The sequence below is a fragment of the Empidonax traillii genome, unplaced genomic scaffold (genome assembly GCF_003031625.1).
Source record: "Empidonax traillii isolate 1590-97213 ecotype Southwest subspecies unplaced genomic scaffold, ASM303162v1 scaffold7:size3022706, whole genome shotgun sequence".
In the NCBI taxonomy this organism is placed as follows: Eukaryota; Metazoa; Chordata; class Aves; order Passeriformes; family Tyrannidae; genus Empidonax; species Empidonax traillii.
The window spans coordinates 2,235,541-2,256,507 of record NW_020955200.1 but is presented as its reverse complement, the minus strand read 5'-3'; the positions used below and the strand labels follow the sequence as shown (position 1 = coordinate 2,256,507).

Below are 20,967 nucleotides of genomic sequence, written 5' to 3'. Positions count from 1 at the left end.
TGTCACCATGGACATTCTTTACCAACTTTTCTTGTGAAGAGTTATTAGCCAGGAGATATTTTGCCCAAGATTAGGTGTTCTGAATTTGAATTTATAACACTAACCCAACCATAAGTAAAGAGACTGCATTAACGCAATTTCTTCTCTCTACTGCCTCAGTTGTACTTAGTTAATTTTAACGTTGAGTATGCTAGAAAGATTTTATGTCTGAGTTCTGATTACTAGGCTAATGGTGTCCTTTAAAATTCACAACCTTGTATATGTATACAAAAGAAAGATGATACTCATGATGCTGAACACAGCATAACCAGAGGAAATGGATGACCTTGGTGATGTGGAGTACTCTCAGGAGTGAGTGGTCACTTCACTCTTCCTACAAAGCCAGGTGTTTCATGTTGTAGCATCTATCCCAAATGTTGTAATTTCTCAAGCTTGGCCTTCTCATTTAGTTGTATTTAAGACAAAACACTGCTCGATGAACTGACTTCATCATTAGTCTGATCAACCCCTCAACAAATAGAGTGAAGATGCAGAAGATTGTCTCGGATTGCTCAGCAGCAGCTAAATTGATCATGGCTATTTTCCCTAAGTTCATGCTCAGTGTGCCTGACTGATTTTGCAGCTGCTAAATTGATAGGGAACAAAGTAGACGGTGCAGGAGAGTCTTGTCATATTACAGTACACCACTAAATAATTGAGTGCATACAGGGTACAGGCAGGAGGGTGCTCTTAAAGTACATCAATACCGCTGAATCACAGATGAGGAGAGGCAAAATAAAATGCAAGTTAATCTCTGGAAAGGAAAAAAAAAGGCTGTCTTTTAAATAATTGTTCCTACTGAACCTGCTTAAAATATATAAAAAGATTGGCATCTCTTTTATAAATTTGAAATGATTGTGGTGGCCAGGGAAAAAGCATATTCATAACAAAAATTACTCCTTTCATAGAACACCAGATATTTTAAGTTCTGACATTTTGGATTTCACTCCTAAGGAATTTCACTCTCTGAATTGTGTTCCCAGGTAGCATCATTATTATTATGTGCAATGTTCCATTTATTTATTTAAGTTTGTTTGTTGAATAAAATCTGAGTGTACAAGCTGAATGATAAGGTGGGGTCCTAGAACAGACGAGATCTAGATCTGTTAGATTTGCAAGACAGAGCAAGTTTCACTTCTCAATTTAATGAATAATTTTTATAAACTGATGTATTTATCTGAGCTGACACTACAAGCATCAGAGTTTATGTTCAGAAATGTATGTAGACCAAGGTTCTTAATGATGTCTGTGGTATAAAAATCTATTTTAAAAGAAGTAGACTATAGAGGTATATAATGTATACCTCCTGTATATGTAACTGTAGATTGCAAGAGTAAGATAGTGTTTTTTATATTATTTATGAAGGTTCTGCATTGCCACATTTACATATAATTCTTAAAAATAGTTTATGCCATTATATTCCTAGAATAGGAGCATGGAAGTTCACCAAAGTTAAGTAGGCAGGAAGTGGAATTGTAAAACCCAGTTCATACTCTTTTCAGAAAGCACCACAACTTTTCTTGCATATTCCCATCTCCTGCATGCAGCACATAAGAAGCTAAAACAGCCCATTTTCTGATACGTTTCCTGCCTCTAAAAAATATATAGAGAGAGAGAAAAGAGGTAATTTAAGAAAACAAAGAAGAATTTTTTGCTTAGGTCATTTGCAGTCCAAAGCTACGATAAGATGGAACTCCATACATTACATATTTTTTAATGTATATATATAAAATGACACAGTGTTCAAAAGTGAGTTTTGATCTTTCATTCTATTTTCATTACCTTGCTGATGTCAGAATACAAATAATAGGTGAGTGCGCTGCTGGAGAACTCACTCTGGCAGGGACATTTCTCACTGGAGCCCCTCTTGGCCTTGGAGTCAAGTGGAAGAGAGGAAGGAAATCTACCAAGTAGCAGGCCAGAAGACTTCCCTTCAGGTTGTCCCTGAAAAACACATAGAGTTGGGTGATATCTCAGAAGTCTGTTTTCAGCTGTGCAAAGGAGTATTTATTCTTATCTTAGTAAATAAATTAACATATTGTTTTCCCTTAAAGACAGTAATTCTGGTGTCTGAGTTTTCTTACAAATACAGGCTGCTCTATTCTTTCTAGAGTACTTCATTTTTTCAGCTCAGATTGGCACACTGTTGGAGTGCTTTGTTCACAAATCACAATGTGAATTTCTCAGAAGCCAGAATGTGTTTTCCAGCAAGCTGCATGAGTCCATCTGTGGAGCTTCGTTGGGAAAGGCCACTTTGGCAAGACAAAGGTTTATTTTCCTGAAAACAACCACACTTGTTGCAGTGAGACACATTTGTTATAAAATTAATTCCTCCAATATAGTGTTTTGAGAGTGAAGACTTGAGTTTATGTCCATTTATTAGAAAATGGAAATTGCTGTGAATCAGGATAGGGCCAGTCTTTAGCATCCTAGTAATAAAATGGCACATTAACATTATCAGTAAAGCCTGCAAGTTATGTTTGTCTTCTTATTACTAACATGACCTTTTTCTGCTAAATTTTGAATATTTGAGTGACTGCATTGAACAAACTGATAGTATCATTACCTACCACTGCATTACAAGAAGGACTTGAAGAATGAAGTCTGGTCAGTGGGCATAGATTTGATTGCACTTATGAATTCCTGGAGCTTATTTGCGCATAAAGGCAACAGATACAATTTAAGTAGTTTCTTACTGAAAGAGAAACAATAAAAATCCATCTCTAGTTCATGTCAGCAAGTAATGAATATTTCTTACTTGCTTCTCCTGTTCTCTGTTATTGCTGTATCACAGTGTATGGTCACTGTAGCAATCATGATGGCTGCTCTAAGATAATGTAAAACTTACTTCTACTTTGTATTGCTGAGTATNTATATATATATATATATATATATATATATATATATATATATATATATATAGCAATAGGTCATTCTAGATGCCTTAATGTGTAACTTGCAACTCAGGTGCTGTCAGATTGAAACAAGCAGGTGTCATATTGAAGTAGTTGTGTGTGTTCAGCTAAGATCAAGATAACATGAATCAGAAAGGTGTTTGCTATTTGTTGTGCTTTTTTTTCCGTTAGAGATGGATCCAAATTGTCCCAAAATGCACAGAGTATGAGCAGGCTGTCTTGCAAGGCTATTAGTCAAATCCCAACATTGCCACACTAGTGCAGAGCTTTGACTCAGCTTGGGAAGCTGATGAGTGATTTAGCAGTTTCTTTTCTATTTGGACTTCAAAGATGAACCATTGATGTTTGATGGTTTCAGTTTTCTGACTGAAAAGGCTAGAGCAAAGCTGTCCATGTTTCTGGAAGAGTTTACACTGGGAAAAGTTTGACTTGATCACATACTGGCTGCAAAAAACATTGTGCTTTGCAGCTGGATGTGCAGGCTCAGGGAATTTGTGTGCTAATTAAACACCACCTGCAGCTGTTTACTAGCATACATTTCAATATGATCTGAATTAAATATGAGCTTAAATCAGGTGAACTTTTAGGAATTTAGCAACACATTGTCACTTGCTTTCTTTGGCCTTCCCAGATGTTAAAAGATCATTTAGATCTACTTTTTTTAAAGAAACTTTTCTTCAGTGAAATCATTTGTGAAATCAAGTATTCTTTTACGCTGATGGCATCTTTTTGCTTACAGAGGGGGTTGAAAAGGGCTTGGTGACTTCTCAAACAGTAAAAGTCAACTGTAGTTCCTGCAGGAGCATAGTTTCTGTGAACAGCTTATAATTTGGCAGTAGAGATTTGGAGCAGGAAAGTTGCCATGGGTTTGCTCTGGGCTAATTTTCTCTCACCCCCCCCCCAATTGCTGTAAGTTGAGAGAAGGTTTATGCTGGCAAAAGAGATCTGATTGGGGAGGATTATATTAGGACTTATTACTAGCAAGATAAAAACTAAAGAACTATATATACAACACTTCTAACTAGGAAAAAGTGCTATATATTTACAGAGATACCCCTCCCCCCTTATATCATTTCAGGAGGAGAAGCAGTTTCTGTTCCATTTCCGGAGCTCCGGGTCTTTTAAATAACTTTGCAGCACTCAGAAGCTTTTCTTCTATTATCTCTAGGACGACAACTCTGATTCATTGCAGCTGGAGCTGTTTCTCTCTCTCTCTCTTCTGTGTCGGCCTCAGGGCTGGGCCTGCTCCCCTCCTGGGCTAAGACTGGAGGCTGGGGTTTACCCAGGTCCTGTAGGGTCTTCCATGGACTGCAAGGGGGCACTTGTGTACCATGGATCTTCACCACAGAGTCACAGGGGATAGTGACTTTTGAGTTCACCCTTGTTTCCTGTCGGGTCCCTTCCCACAGGAGAACAGTCCTTGATAGACCTCTGCGACGTGGGTCCATCCCTCAGGCAACAGGTCTTCATTCTCTGCTGTCCCTCAGGGTCACTACTTCAGCTGCACTAGCATGGATCCCCTACTGAGATCACAACATCCTACCCAGACCATCTCGCTCCAGCATAGGTCTCTCTCTGTGGGCTACAGGTCTCCAGCAGGACTCTGTTTTATCTAGACCTCCCATGGAGTTACATCTTCTTCATATATCCCTCTGGTTTAGCATGGGCTCCTTCATGAGCTGCAGAGGGTCATCTCTGCTCCCCAGGAATTTTCCACAGGTGGCAGGGATTTTAGTTCTCAGTCTTTTCCCTGCTAAAGGGAGAGGCAGAGAGAGGGAGGGAGAAAAGGACTTCCCCCCCTTCACGGCTTCTCTCTTCTGGAGCTGCCAGCCTTGACCTTGGAGGTCCATTATCTCTGCCTGGAATTTCTTCTGTAGTATGTCTTGTCCAGGCAGTTTTTCTCTAGAGTTTTTTTCTTTTCTCTGTTACAGGAGAGAAGGGGGGCTTCAGTGTCACACCTGCCCCCAGCCCAGGGCCGGGGGAGGAGGGAGGCCTGACCCCACTTGGGGCCTGCCTCTCTCTCCCTACGTGGCTACTGATTTCCTCGGCGCAGCAACCTTCTCTTCCGTTTTCTTAAATATGTAATTGGCAGAGGCGTTACTAAAACTTTTGATTGGCTTTTTCTCTGGAAATCCACCTGGAGAAAACCATTTTCAGCCCCAGAGGGTCCTGGGGGCAAACCCATGACAAAAACATCGTGTAACTGCTGGTCTGCTGGTTGCTGAAACAGCTCCCATGGAAACACTCTTGATATTTCCAGCATAAAGTGTACTGATGATAATTAGTTCTCTGCATCCAAGTAGATGTGCCAGTCCATTTTAGAAGTGACTGTAACCACTCTCCTCATTTTGATGAAGGTTAAATCTCCTATGCATTCCAAGCAAATAAACAGGATTAGTCTAGTACTTAGGTCCTACATCTGAAAGTGTTAAGATATGATTAATAGTTTTTAATTCTGCAAACCTCACTTGATTTTTCTTTTGCTAAGGATATCAAACCATATTTTGAGTTTTCAGCTGCCAAGAAGTCAGCTGACCTTTGCGATTGACTCCACAGAGAACAAAATCTAATCCTAGGACTGGTTGTTTTTTTTATTTCAGTAATTCAGAGAACAACTTCCGTAAGCAAAAGAGCTATTAAAAAAAAAAAAATAAAATGCACATGAAACACAAAACCACCAAAACAAAAATCCCAAAGACAGCTGTTGTATTACACTGAAACCTTGAAAAACTTTTGATCCTACTCTGCTTTTCAGATGCTTCAGATGAGGAAGGGCTTCTGGTAATAGAAAATGCCAAATTGTCACATCTACCACTGAAGCAGAAGAATGGAATTTAGGCAATTATTTCATCTGTCCTAAACCTCTGCTCTGCCATCAACAGCACCCTTCTGTGAAGACCAGTATTCTTTTTGTTGCTTACACTCAGTATGGAGATATTTTCTGTCTTATTTGGTGCATATGGTGGAGTCACCTAATAGACACTAATGCAACTTTCTACCAATCTTTTTTCTTCCTATCTTCCTAAATACTTTGTGGTTAAAATTGCAGCTACAGAAATTATGTTTAGAATGGGTCCCCCCCCCCCAAAAAAAAAATAAGCTTATGAAAATATCCATTATCCCATTTTCACTATTAACAGGTAATACTGGGAAATGCACACTGAATCATTGTACAGCTCTGTCAATTGTCCAAGTAAGGGAAGTGAAGGCAAAACAATACTGGGTGACGTTGCAGTTCCATGATAGTTAATATAGACCAAAGTTTGCAATCGGGAATTGGAAGGGTTCAGTGGAGTTTATAACTTCCATGATAATGTTCAGAACCCTTCTTACTTCCTGGCTCTGTTGTGTCTGGGAAGTCATAATTACTTTTGTCTTTCTTAGAAAATATAATAACTCTTTTTTTTGGCTTCAGATGGAGCACTGAGACCCATTCATTACTGCTGTAATATCTCAGTCATAGATGAGGAGCTCACTGTATGAGATGTAGGTTCTCTGTAGATAATGCAGTAACTGCAAATTTACTGTTCTGTAGTAATATCTCACCCTAAGTGATCTGCCTTTTCAAAAAATTGCCTACCTAGTCTCACCAGCTAACCAGCTAGGAAATTAATGGTTTGTGCCTATTTTACTTCTTGTTTTCTATGTGTTGTCATGACATTGTCAACCTAAATACAGAAGAGACATATGTCTTCATCATCTATAGTAGAACAATCTGGACATCCATGTACTGTCAGACTTCTTGAAAATTTATTGCAAAGAAAAATAAATATTGCAGTTTAACATGGAACAGAAGTCCCCTACTTTAATATTCTTGCCACCCAACCAACCCACAATACTTCCTACTACGGTCAACATTTTCAATTCAGATTGGAAGACTTTTGTGTGCATGAGTTGTGCAGACAACATTTTTTAGTGTGGTGACTTGCAAGACACAATTTTTCAGTATATACTGCATGGAAATTACCAAACCAAATTTTTAGTTTCTTAAAGTAACAGAATATTAGGTCTAGCCATCTCAGTGATGAACTTTTTTGCATAACTTGTGGCTTTTTTATTGAACTTTTTCTTGAAAAACAGTTAAGTTTTACATTGCTTAATATCTGCTGTAAATAAAATTTACAGTAACTTCTGTGAAATGACATCCTTAATTGCATAATCGCTGCCTTTTTTATAGGCATTGATTGGGTTTTTTTGTTCCCTGCTTTTTATCAGATATTCAGTCTATGGAAGATTTCTGGATCAAATTAAAACATGTAATATTGCAGTGCTGGCACAGTGCAGAAAGGTGTAAAATTTAAAAACTTTGCAGCAAACATTCAAACTTCTCCCCTCATATCTGCTCCCTCGTATTTCCTCATTTGGAATTCTCTTTTGTACTCCTCAGAATAGCAAACTACTTAATTTAGGTTTTCCCTAAACACAATTCTCTTTAATCTTTCTATTCCTGAATTTCCTCTTATGTGGCCATGCCCTTTCTTCTGCAGTGTTACACACTGACTCACCTGCTCACTTGGATCTGTGTTATGCCTCCACATCAAGGAGCTTTTCCCCTGTGTTAAACAGGATTATTCCTTCCAAGAAAAAAGGAAATGCTTTCCCCTCTTATCTGAACCATTTTGACACTTTGCATAACTGACCTCCTTTAATGTTTTATTTTATCAAAATCTAATTTATCTTTTCAGACAAATTTTCCTCCAAAATATTTAGGTAGGCCTAGCTAAATTATAAATGTCAACATGTACTCTGGAAGTAATTGCCTGTTTTGCTGAACCAACCTGTGTTGGTAATGCGCAAATTCCGCATTTCATTAACAATTGCATCTGCAATTTTTTTAAAAGGGGAGATAATTTCTTACGTAACTGAAATGCATATGAAAAATTTCTTTATTGTCAGAAGTGAAATTTAAAGACACTCAAAAATTTTCTGGAGGCAGCAGAAAAAAGTTTTGAATTAATTTTAAGTCACCATATAGTTTCTCCTGATGTCATAATGAAATGATGATGAGAAACGTCTCCATCTTTAAAAGCATGGATAATTTGCAGCATTCTTAGGGTGCTTAAGTATGTAAAGTGAGCGCACTTCACTGCTTTCTCTGCTCTCATCACTGCTACCGTGCTTTTTTTCCCTTCATCTTCAGATGTCCATTGTCTAAGCAGCAGGCAATGTCAATCTGAGTTTTAAAGCGCTATTTTATTTCATCTCTTGTCTCCTTCGTGACAGATGATAAAACACCTTCCTGTGCAGTTGTGCACAGCACTCTCCCTCCTGATTTGGTGGGTTTTCCTCCCTCTTCAAACAAATAAATTGCTAAAAATCTAAGCATATTTCTGCTCACTCTTCATACTCTGAAGTGGTTGAGGTTAACTGTACTGTAAAAAAATAAATGTTGCCATGTAATAGAATATTTTAAAAATACCAAGTACAGCCTGATGCTGCATAGCTATTCAAATTTAATCCTGGGCCCTTCTACTGGCCTCAAACAGAATAAGCTCTTCAATCTCCGTGGAGTCTTTCTGAATAAATCCTAGGGGAAAAAGTGCTGTGGTGGGAGGCAAGGACTCATGTTTTGGCTAGTAGAGGCATTAAAAGAGGAACTGAATATGCTGGTAGTTGGGAAAAATTTTTATGTCTTGTCATTAATTTCACTGAACACTGTTTTAAACTATTTCAAAACAGGTTTTTACATTAGTTTCAATCCTGTGGCCTGGGAAGTCTGCAATTAATGATTGCTACCTATTGCTCTTGCTTCTCATTCTAGGGGTAAAATCAGCTTTGCCCATGTTGAATACAAACCTGTACACACTGCTCGCAGCATAGTAGCTCATACTGATGAAAATTATTCATTTATATATCCCGCTATGACACAGTTATACTTGCTTAGAGAGAACTCTATTTTTGTGTCAAGGAGTTTCCTGTAGGTCTGTATGACTTGCTAATCTGTGCACTAGCACTCCTTCTGCCTGTCTTCTGCGCAAGTCCTGCCGTCTCCACACACAACAGATGTTCTTCACCCAGATTTGTAAGAGACAGAAATGTAAACAGTTATTGAGGGTGGGGGAACAAGTTTCAAGAATTACTAGCACCCATTGCAACCTATTACAACTAGTAATTTGTCCTCTTAAGTATGTCAGTGCTCCTACCATTTCAGGAGTTGTCTCACCTATGGCCTCATTTGCCTTCTGTTTCACATCGTCTTCCCTCCTCAGCATTTATTTGAAGTATTCCTTCTTAGCTGGTCCTTTGAATTGGCAGCTACCATTATGGACTGCATATGGACAGCTGTAATTTTTATGTCTAAGGTAACCCTGCACTTAGATTCATATAGAACATGGGAAATCCTAAGTGGCAGTGTCACTCACTGTGTTAATAATATCTGAAAGTCTGTTTGGTATTCACTGCTCTTAGATAAAACAATGTTACCTGACTTTGCTTATAGAATCTCAATGCAGTATCATTCAGCATTGAGGCAGGAAAACAATGAATGAATCATGTAAGGTTAAACTGACCCTACAGAGCCAAAAACTATGTACAGGAAAGGGAAATGGTGGAAACCTGTCAAACAAGAATGGAACTGGTTCTAAAGAGAAAGCAGAGCAGTTTTTTAAAAAGTGCTTTTGATATGGTCCAAGGTCAAATAATATCCTCCTCCTCCTTTCCCTAGCACTCCCCTCAACCCCCTCCCACCTTGCTTTATATCCTACTGCTTTCTTTACTCTCTCTCTTTGGTTTTCACTTACTTTCTACTTCCACTGCCTGAAAACTGGGTTTCCGCCCTGCTGGGCTGTAATTGTTGCTGGCAAGTAACACAGTGTGCTGTAATCATTGTGCTCGCAGAGAAGGCCTTCTTTGGCACAGTGATTTCCTACCACATTTTCCTAGGAGGAATGAGGACAGGTAGTTCATTTTCCTGGAAGTTCCCTTTAAGATGCTTTGGTGTATTCTGCAGTGAGTTAGAGAGAGGATCTTTCCAGCTTTTAATTTGTTTGTTTATTTGTTTGTAGTTAGTTTTGTATTTTTTTGGAGGGAGGCTAGAGAGCCATGTGTCCCTTCCTGCTTTTAAGGGCAACTCTTCTGCACTTTGGCAGTTTTTGTGGAAGCAAGTGAAAGGTAGTTTATGACTCAAGATTGACTGTTGGATTCCAAGCACATTGTCTTGAAAGGAGGGCCGCAGAGCTGGTGGCCCTTGCCCAGCTGCCCCGGCTTTGAAAGTAGCTGCTACTGTACTTTGCAAGTAGATCACTGTGGGTACACCCAAAGAAATCTGGTTGATTTTTGCTGCTCTATTGATGATTCAGAAGCATATTTGTTATCTAGTTCAGGTATGTCTTTATCTGAAGATGTAACTCTTCAAGTGCAGTGCAATAGAGTTTTGTTATTATAGAGGATGTTATTATCAGCTTCTATTATATTTGTTAAGAAGAAAAGAAAATATATTTCAAAGAAGAGCTTTCTCTTGGAAGTCACAATTGTTCACTGAGATGACTCAGGCAATTACCTGAAAAGAGTCATTTCAAGCCAGTGAACGCTGAGGAAAGAAAGGAGAAAACTGAAAAAAACCCATTCCTGAAATACCCAAAGTGGTGGCACAGGAACAGAATAAACTGTTATTTTACAATAATCGAGTTTAACATAAACAATTGAAAATACCAGCTTCACAGAGGTAATATTCTAGCCCAAATTTCTAGGAGAAAAAAGAGTACTTGATTTTGGAGTTTTCTTCTTCTTCAGCTGTAAATTGATTTTTGGCCCAAAAGAAATAGGTGAGTAGGGTAAATGGTAGTTTTACTCTCTGAAGCAATATTATTATGCTCAGGAGAACAGAAAACATTTTCATAGCTACAGTGTGAAACAGATCAGCATAGAGAAAATTTCTGTTTAAACTAATCTTCCCTTTTTCACAGCAATGCAGAAGAATGTCTAGTGGTAGTATGACTAAAACTGCAACTCTTAGCGTTTGTTTTCTTTTGCAAGGTAAGCAGGTCTTAAGCATATATGACCTTTCAAACAGAAACTTCAGAGAGTTTGTTATTTGATAATGAAATGTCCTGGATCCCATATATATGCTTTATTATGTAAGTTTTCCCTTTTTTTTTCCACTTACATTTTACAAAGTCCAGGACTCAATAGCAGGCTTCAGGGGTCTACAGTAACTAGATGAAAAGCTCTTAGGCACTGTCTCTTAGAATGGCTTATTCTTTTTCTTAGTAATGAGTTATTCAATGAGTTTCTAAATCTTTAATTTACTGTTATTTTTGCATCTTAGTGGCAGACATTCATCCAGCAAAAGGTGGAGGGGAATAGATGTGACTGACCCAGATGTTTTCCTTTAACACAGCATTGTTTTTAGTGCAGTAGTATCTGTAGCCCATTCTAACAGGGCTCCAGTCAATGTCTTGTTTTAACAGCACCAATGTGTTTTTTGTCAGTTCTCTGTAGAGGCTTACCCACCAGTCTACCTGTAAATGGCACTAGCAAGTTGTGAGATACACTAATGACTCTTTGAAAGCAGATAAACATATTGCAAACATAAAATTCTTACCTGTTAGTTGGGAGAAAAGAAAACATCAGAATAATAGGTCTTCAGCAAGACTGACAGGTTTTTTGACGCCTAGAGATACTGAACATTTCTGAGTGTAAAGTCTTCATAAATACTGTAGGATGTGTCTGTATTTCCCCATACCTCTGACTACAAAAATTAAAGATTGTTATATACATTTTAAATCTTGCATGCTTGCAGAAAAATGTCATTTATCACCCCCTCAATGTCTGGTGCCAGGTGACAGATCTCCCTTCATCTCTGCTCAAGGAGAGGTGGCTGCCACCCATCCAGCTGCTGTGGAGGGATAGCTCGAAAGGCCTTGATGACTGCAGATATTTCTATTGTAAAGAGGTCACAAATATTTGTGGTGAAAAATGGTCACAGATATTTATAGTGTAAAATGGTCAACTCGTAGTCAGATTTTCTGCTGTGTTTGTGCAGCTTCATCTGCTTATCAGCCTTGGCTCCAGCCAGACTGGGTTTTTGGGTTTAGTGCTGCGTTCTCACTGATAGCTTCACACAATACTGGGTTGGACTTCATGATCTTAGAGGGTTTTTCCAAACTAAAGAATTCTATGATTGTATGATTCTATGAATTATCATATTTTTCCTTAATTCTGTCTAAAATTCTAGTTAAATTTTGGACACAATCCCAAAATGATAATAATTCTGGTATAAGTCTGAGCACTCTTTCAATTTCCATACTTTTTTTTGGCCATTGTTTATCATCTTTATTTTATAACTTGAGTTATGCTAATCATCTCAAAAATAATAATTATGCAACAGTTGCTGTGGAAAGGCAGTCTTTTTATTCTAATGTAACCAAGTTACATAGTTCTATTTTATTTTACTACAGTAGCACTTTGTTCTGCTGAAGTAGGTTTATTTTTCTGATGCATGCAGGGAAGAAGAACAAAAGAGAAATTAGAAGTTTAAGGTTATATGTGATCTAATACGTGCAAAGTACTTCCTTTAATTTTCCTGTGGTGATAAGCTATGCAGTACTTGCAATTTATATAATGCCTCTTTATTAAGCTAGGACTTCATTGAGCTTGTGTTTAGTTTGAGATGCTCTTTATTCCTCTTCTGAACTCCTGTTGTTCAGTATGTTCAGTCTGCAGACTGCCTCACCTGTGGCCTTAAAGAATAAGAAGGACATTTTGCCATGTGGTGGCACCTCCAAGTTTGCCATCTGTGGCATGGGAAGCACATCATGACCATAAACAGTATACGGTCTATATTGATTGTGTTTTGAGATGAAAAATACACAGAAATGTGTATTTCTACTCATATTACCTGTGGGTAGACGGACTGCACTGCTGAGAAAGTTTCACTGGCAGTCACTGAGGAAATTAGAAAAACATTTTGGAAAATTATCATGCAACTTTTCTTTACAAGAGAGTAGTCAAACCCTGGAACAGGCTTCCTGGAGAGGTGCTTGATGCCCATGTTTGTCAGTGTTTAAGAACCATTTGGGCAATGCCCTTAATACCATGCTTTAACTTTTGGTCAGCCTTGAAATGGTTGGGCAGTTGGACTAAATGATTGTTGCAGGTGTCTTCCAACTATTCTATTCCTATTCTATTCTATTCTAAAGTTGCAGTATGGGTATAGACATCAAGTAGTTTTTGGAGATTTTGGAGGGAGAGAGAAAATAGTTCATTAAAGTGTCATTTATAATTTGTCTCAGCAATACTTTAAAGGATCAAACTAAGTCTAACTTGAAAACAGAATACTTTAGCTGGGGAGAATGCCTAACATAAATACTTCCTTACATTAATTGTTTTAGACATTATCTAAATCAATTGACTAATTGAGCTAAAACAGTTTCCTATTACTTTATCCAGTTTGCCTTTTTAGCCTTTAACATGCTATACTACTGTCACTGATGCCAAATCCTCTTAGCTCCCTCTGAAAACCCTGGACCCCTAAGATTAAATGAAGGTAAAATAGGTGCTACAGGAAGACTACACTGGATTTCCTGGGATATGCTCTGCAGCACTATTTCAACTGTCAAACTGAAGCTTATCACCAAAGTACTGCCTTAGACTTGAGACTTCATAGATCTCCTTCCACTGTGATGGTAGACAGGTCTTTGTGCCCTGATGTTTGCTCTATACCAGATCCTGGTGCAGTTCAATGTTGCTATATGAATAGCAATCTGGGAACATGGAAACAACATGTATTGCTGAATATGGCTATAAAACATGTTTACACAATTCCTAATTAAAGGTATCAATTAATTAAAAAAAAAATAATTGAGGCAGTCCATACTGACAAGAGAAGAAACATAACATAAAAAGATAGCAGATATTCAGAACAAAATGATGCCATAGTTTTCATGATTAAGGGAAAGGCACTAGTAAAAAGCTGCAGTCTCTACTGCTTCACAAGAAGCAAAAGCCCAAGAACAGCTATTGCCATGGCAACAAAAGGAGCACGGGGATTTACACTTCTATAGGTTTCAGTGCAGTCTTAACCAAGAGTGAATCTGGATAGAAAGAGCAACTGCACTATATTCATTCTTATTCTTTATGAATTGTGTATCTCACCTCACTGCCTCAAACCCTGTAATTTACAGTGATAGGTCACTGACCTAACGTGGCTAAAAATGTTTCTGGACCTTTTAGAAGCATAATTCTTATATTATTTATCTAACTCTCTGCTAAATGAAATCACAAGGTCGATCACCAAATATATTGCTAATTTCAGTTGAAAATATTTATTCAATGCCATATGCTGTCCACAACTTATGCCAACCTGAAGCCTCCTCGTAATCTGTTGGGAACACTAAGTCTAATGTTTCTATTTAGTAGAAAAACATTCCTTCATCTCTAATTTCACCCTTTAAGTATCAGCAAATACCTTCTTTCCATATGATCATTAATACAATTTCTATCTTTAGTAAATTTTATGTCATTAAAAATACTCATAATTTAATGCTGATATGTTAATCTAATAAGCTTCTCTTATATAAAGTAAGATCATCTCATAGCCATCGGGACATTTTGAGATTCAAGTGATGCTGTCTTGATTTATGTTCCGTTTTTAAAAATTACTCAGGTTTTGGTAATGTCTTTTAACATTTCAGATCACAGTTTTTCGCATGGGATCAGAAGGACACCAAGATATTGATTTAGCTATCCTGACAGCACTACTAAAAGGTAACAGAGTTTCACTCCACATTGAGTCCGTATCAGTCCAGTCTGTGTCTGTATTATGCTGAAACCTTCATTTATTGATGATATCTGTTGTATCAAGATGGCAAATCTAAACCATGAAACTGAAGTATACCTTTGCTCTAACTGCTTTATACAAATCCAGCTCTGTCTTTAATGTTTAAATAGCTGGTGTTATTCCTTTCTGAATTTTTGTTCTCCACCCACAATCACAAATGTGTCACAAGAAACATCAGTGATGACCCCCTACCAGTTACTTGGCAAGGTTAGTATTCACAAGAAGACAGCCAAAAAACTTCTCAGACATATATTACCTTGATGGCTAAAACATCCATTTAGATAAAACCAGCTCTATTGTCAAAGTAAAATGTTATCTGTAGTTATCCTAGGAAAGTCTGGAAATGGTGTGGTATTCCTTCCAGCGTCACTGGAGGAGTTAAGAATTCAGCTATTGAGGCAGTAGGGATTTTAATCTTAAACTTGACAGGTTGTTAAATCTTTCTAAGCCATTAAATATTACACTTGCACTCTTTAAAAATTGTCTCACAATAAATCTGCTGTTGCTACAACTCGTTATAGACCCTGATCTTGCAGACCCACCATTTAGCTTAGCTTCCTTCAAAATCTTATATTATCAGGTAATTTAGTATCTGCTTGCAAATACAGAAACAGGTGAGATTTTAAAGCCTCTAAAGCACATGTAACTTCCCCAGTGAAGGATTACTCACCTGAACAATGACTGGTAGGTTCTAGCCTTCCACTTGAATGGTATTCCCTCAAAAGGGATTTTCACAAACTGCATGCATCAATCACCATGGTCATCTCATTGGTGTCTTGACTAGTTTGTGCTATGTAATACTGGCCATACTGATTTTAAAAACAGAGAATAAGACATACCAAACAAAATTAAAGAGCAATCTTAGAAACATGAGGGAATGGAATTCCAAAGGTGATTAGGAAAACTTATGCTTCATGAGGCTCTTTGACAGTTAGTTGTCAGCATGCTATTGGTCACCCCTGCACCTGAATGAGAATGTACAGGTGGGACAGACCTGAATCTGAGTCACAACAGAAAATGTAATAGATTTAATGGGTATTCAAAAGGTAACGGCAATTATTCTTGCTTGTTCCAGGGCTCAGTTTTCCTCTCAGTTTCTTCCTGTTCAGGTTCACAAAAGCTGTATGAAGAGAGAAGACCTGAGTAACTTTCACCCAACCATGCAAAATAGTATTTTGCCTTCTAAACAATTTTAATCCCATTTCAAAAATTTTGCTTCAGACATTTAAAACAAAAGTCTGAACAGGAAAAATAAACAAGCCCTGGTTACTTCAAAAGTTTAATTGAAAGCTGATAGCTATCAACCAAGGAAATGAGCTGTCGTCACTTTGCTACAGTAGCTTTTATTTCTTTAGGCTTCTCTAGTATTGTTTTCTTCACTTCTTTTGATTATTCCAATCAAGATACCAGTTGTTTGTCCTGCAGATAACATGACAATTTTGCTGCTGCTACTCAGAGGTAAGGAGTTTTAACCATCTGCATTCACACAGAAATAATAGAAATCAAACTGAAGAAAGGAAAAATAAATTAATTCAAAGCAAGAACAAGAATTGCATCCATCACCAAATTCCTCTTTTTTATCCTTAGGAAATAATTTAATTGCAGATTTCATTTTTATTTTAAAGAAAACCGAATCCTTCATTATCTCAGTGGAAAGTTATTCTCTTTACATTTGTTCTTAAGATGGTGACTGAAAGACTGCTCTTGCTTTCTATTAGTAAGATACAAAATGTCTTAAAGTTGTGATTCCACTTTTTCTAGGTTTATTGTCAAGATCTAAATCCCAGCAGAGATCCCTGGAGTCTTCTGAAAACTGACTCTTGGAAGCTGAAGAAAATAAATTGTAGACCTGAGGGATTGTTTTCTATCTGGAATTTTCTTTTGCAGTATTTACTTGAGCAGCTGTTCTATGGTTGCCATTTTGGTATATGACTAGTCCTCTCTGATCGGGAATACACATTTTGCAAGTGCCTAATTAGTGCTGTTGTCCCCCTAGTAAAATAAAATTGCCTTCTCTCTTCATGTCAGTAGTTCAAGACATAATAGGGAACTTCTCAGGAAGTACCTGTACCTGTGTAAATAATTTTGACATCTTTCATTAGATTAGATTTATCAGGGACCTCTTGTTAGCCTGAGCCTTCTGATCACAATGCATAAAAGTTCACATAACCTTTTAATCAATATGTTCAAAGATGAGATATCATGTCTCAGGCAAGTCATCTGTCCTTATTCACATACTTATTCACATCTCTGTATAAAGGTTCTGTCCCACTTTGAAAGAAATACTGACTTTCTGTAAATACCCCATTAGGCTGATGGATAGTTGGGTTTTTGATCAAATGAGGAACCACTTGTCTATTGATTTGTAGTAAGTAAATTATTTGTAATAAGTAAAATAATTTTTTTCATATTGTTGGAATTTTCATACCATTGGATTCCATGCCATTGGAAACTTACTTCTCACATTTGCATATATCTATAATTTAAAAAAAAATAATTGTAATAAGTAAAATAAATAAGTACTCCAATTTAGGTATTGGGTCTGCATTATCTTAAAATTCTTAAATTTAGATTTAAGAATTAATCTCTTTCTACTCTCCAGCACTGTTTGAAAAAAGGGGGCAGAGCAAAGTATGAAACCAGTGACTGATTACTGGTAACTTCTTCTCAGTCTGATCAGGAGTTTGCAGTTCTTGATAGTGCAAGAGAAACACACCAGCTAATTACCCCTCTCCCTCTTGTGTGAATGATTTGGTCAGGGAGTAGGAAGGGGCAAGGATTGAGAAACACAAAGTATCATTTTCTACTTGCTGTGTAAACTTTGTGATTAACTAGTCTTTTTTTTAAACCCAGACTAGACACACTGCCAATTCCGGAACTCTCCTGGACAAGATAATCCACAAGCCCCAAACCCTGCATCACATGTTATTTCTTTGTTTGTTTTCATGAGTAACTTGTTTAATCTTGTCAGCAAATCTATCCTTCTTGGGAATGATCTCCAATAAACTACAGAATGGCATCCAAAGTGGTTATCAATTTACATTGCATGGATGTCACAACAGCATATGGTTTGTGAATTCTTCTATTTATATATTTTTTTTTTAATTTTGAGAGAAACACAAACGTGGGAAGTAAGTTTCCAATGGCATGAATTTGTAGCAAGCAGATTTATTGATACCATTTAACTGTTTATGCTCTCTTAACTTGAACAGTTGGAACTCAAATCGTAATGGATTATGTCCTTTTGCAGCTGCTAGCTAAGCAGAAGGCATTATGGCAGTGAAGTTAAAGACAGCATATGGAGATGTTCTAAAAAAATACTTGTTTTGAAGTGGCATCAGAGATCCCAGTTCACGAAGCTGTTGCAACGTCTGGAGCAGACTAGCACCAGCTGTGTTTCAGATGGTGCTCCAGAAGCCTCCCCAGTGCAATTTTTAGCACTGGGAAAGAAGTGCTGCGTGGTATATGCATATAGTCACATTTTTGCAGTGTAGCCCTCTGAGATAGGGTATGCAGGCTCATGCAGATCTGATGTCTCTGCATACTTTTCCAGCCTGTGAATAAGTCAAGATTCATGCCTTCTGAATAGGTGTCGTGTGGTCTCAGATGGCCCAGGAAGAAAGTGCAATAGTCTGCCAACCATGAAATCACAGACACAAAAGGGTTTCAGAGCTAGGTCAGATATCTGGTTACTGCCTTTATAGCTGTTTGTGCTAGCAGCTTTGTTATGGTCAATTGATTTGCTAAATGCCAGGAAGATTTCTGTAGCAAATGCAGTGGAGACACAGCCTTTGCACCAAAAAGCTGCTGAAACAGAAGATAGCATAGGACCTGCTGAGACACAGAGCAGAGAGTTCATTAGGATTTCTACTTTCCCTAATCTAATTCTTTTCTTTAGATGATGATTCAAAGAGGAGGCTGCCATGCTTAGATGCACTGTGGAAATGAATGTGCAACAACCACTTCTGTCTAGGTAGATCAGTTTTGTGTCATTTCAGCTTTCTGGATTCCTGAGTACTAAGATCATAGGCTATTTCAGGAGAATCCTTTAGAGGTTTACACTGGTCACAAAGTAAGCTTTAGCCAGTGTATAAAAACCTGTAGTAATAGGTATATCAAACCTCTTCAGTAATCTCCTATCCTGCAAGGGCACAACACTCATTGTCTGAAGTGTACCCTGGATAACCTAGAAAAGAGAGGCAAGTTTATGGTCCCAGGCTTTGTCATCAAGGAGTATTGCATTTTGAGTCCAAAATATCATGACTAGACTATGTGACTTTTTACCAGAAGAATCTATGCAAGATAACCAAGCACTCCTTGATAGCAGCCTAAAATTACGTAAAGTTACCATCTCCATGAACTAACAGCTGTCCCAGGAGTCCATCTATATCCCACAATATATGTTCCAAAATAAAATACTGCTAAATCAGTGCGTTGCATCCCAAATGCAACTGTTCTTCTAGGAGCAGATGAAATGAGGAAGAGTCACACTGTAGACATTAGTCATAGTCTTAAAACATTCTTTCGAGGAACATATCTTACAATCAGCCAGACACCAGGATGCTGAGTAAATATTACAGAAATGTTAGTCATATTGCCTGAAACACTATTTGATGCAGTAAGTGTGCTACAGGAATTAAAATAATACAATGATTATTAACTCTACCTAGTTTTCTTATTTCCCAAATATCCTTTGGCTTTGATTTGGGTACATTACAGTGATGCTCATGAGTGAGATGCATCCTTGGAGAGATCACTTTTTGGATTCTTTTCACTGACTCAAAGTCATGCACTGTGGCACTGAATGCAAGGAAATGATTGAAAGGAGACAGTATCTCAGGAAAGCCCATATCATTTTTTTTCTGGGGAGTTTTTCTTATATGAGTGGAATTATTCATATTTCTTAATACTGGGCAGAATTCCACCTAAAATAACCTGAGTACTTTCTTCTTCATGTGAGACAAAGGTCATCAGTTCCATCCTAGGATAAAATTGATTCAAAGGCCTCTGCAGCCCATATGCTACTCTGCACAAACTTTTATAGCATTTATTTTCCTTCTCCTCTTAAGTAACATCAGTGTAATCCACATTCACCTGAAAACCCCACAGGGAAGACAGGAAAGAGGAGAAGGATACAAGGGCTTTCCAGCAGGAAATTTTACTCTGGAATCACACATTCCACCACATGTGTCAGAGACCCAGCATGCAGACCTGTCTACACCCTAGCTGATGATAGACTGGTTTGGGCCTGAAGTGTAAAATCCCCCTGAGAAACCCTGCATTTCCATCATCTGCCAAACATCTGCAGTGCTCTGCAAGACAGTGTCATCAACTATTATGGCAATAAGCACTGAGAAGAGCCTCAACTCTGGGACTGCATGTGCACCCACAGGAAAACCTGGCAGCTTTACACATAGTTGAGGGAGATGGGAAAGACAGAGACTGGACCATGGCTTGCTTTCCCCTCTGCTCAGTATTTGGAGCAATTATCCTGCTCAAAGAAAACAATTCTGATGAACTGCAGAGCAGGCACCATCTCATACCCCATACCAGTTGCTCTTTCATATGATCAGATGCACCAGAAGGCCCTGCGTTCATTTAGCAACTGGATCTTTCCTAAGGCTCAGAAAGGCCCAGGATTGCAAGGGTCACTTGACACAGACTGGAGAAGACTCCCTGCTAGAGCTCAGAAATTGTTCTCCTCTATGATTTAACTTGATCTTTGGCTGAACTGAGGGTAGTGTAAGTAGACCACTTCCCTCCCCAAGACCATCTGATCCTCTCTTGGTCCAAAATGGTTTCTAAACAGGCAACACCCCTGCCTACCCAGACTGTAGGCTGCAGTAAGTTGAGAAAAATAGGGAAGTGGAGCTCCCTCGTTGCAAGTGCAAAATGATGTCAGGCTGTGGGATCACCATCACTGCCCCTGGGTATGTGCCTCCTAAATGGCTCACCAGAGAGTTTACTTGACCACCTGCTGAAGCTCTCACTTCTACATGCACATGAATAGAAAGGAGTAGATCCAGTGAAGGGATCTGGTTTTTTGCTTCAGAACAGGGAAGAACATTATTTGCTCTCTATGCCTACTTTGTACTATCTGTACTATCATACTCACTGCGGGTATTTTTTTTTGTATTTTAATAAATAAATCTGTAAAGACATTTTTGCCCTTTACAAAGGTAAATATTTTTTGTTCTTGAATGCTTTGTGTTGCTTGTGTAAGAAACTCCAAAA

The 20,967-nt window shown here is 38.1% G+C and overlaps 1 protein-coding gene across 6 annotated transcripts in view; it reads left to right on the top strand.

The window, feature by feature from the left end:
• Nucleotides 1-20,967, top strand: part of TRPM3 (transient receptor potential cation channel subfamily M member 3) — a 411,660-nt gene that overhangs the window by 324,749 nt on the left and 65,944 nt on the right. For all 6 annotated transcript variants that reach the window (XM_027881877.1, XM_027881862.1, XM_027881869.1 and 3 more), the window contains exon 9: nucleotides 14,588-14,660. In XM_027881877.1, coding sequence (XP_027737678.1) covers nucleotides 14,588-14,660 — 73 coding nt within the window. The remainder of the gene's footprint in view (nucleotides 1-14,587; nucleotides 14,661-20,967) is intronic.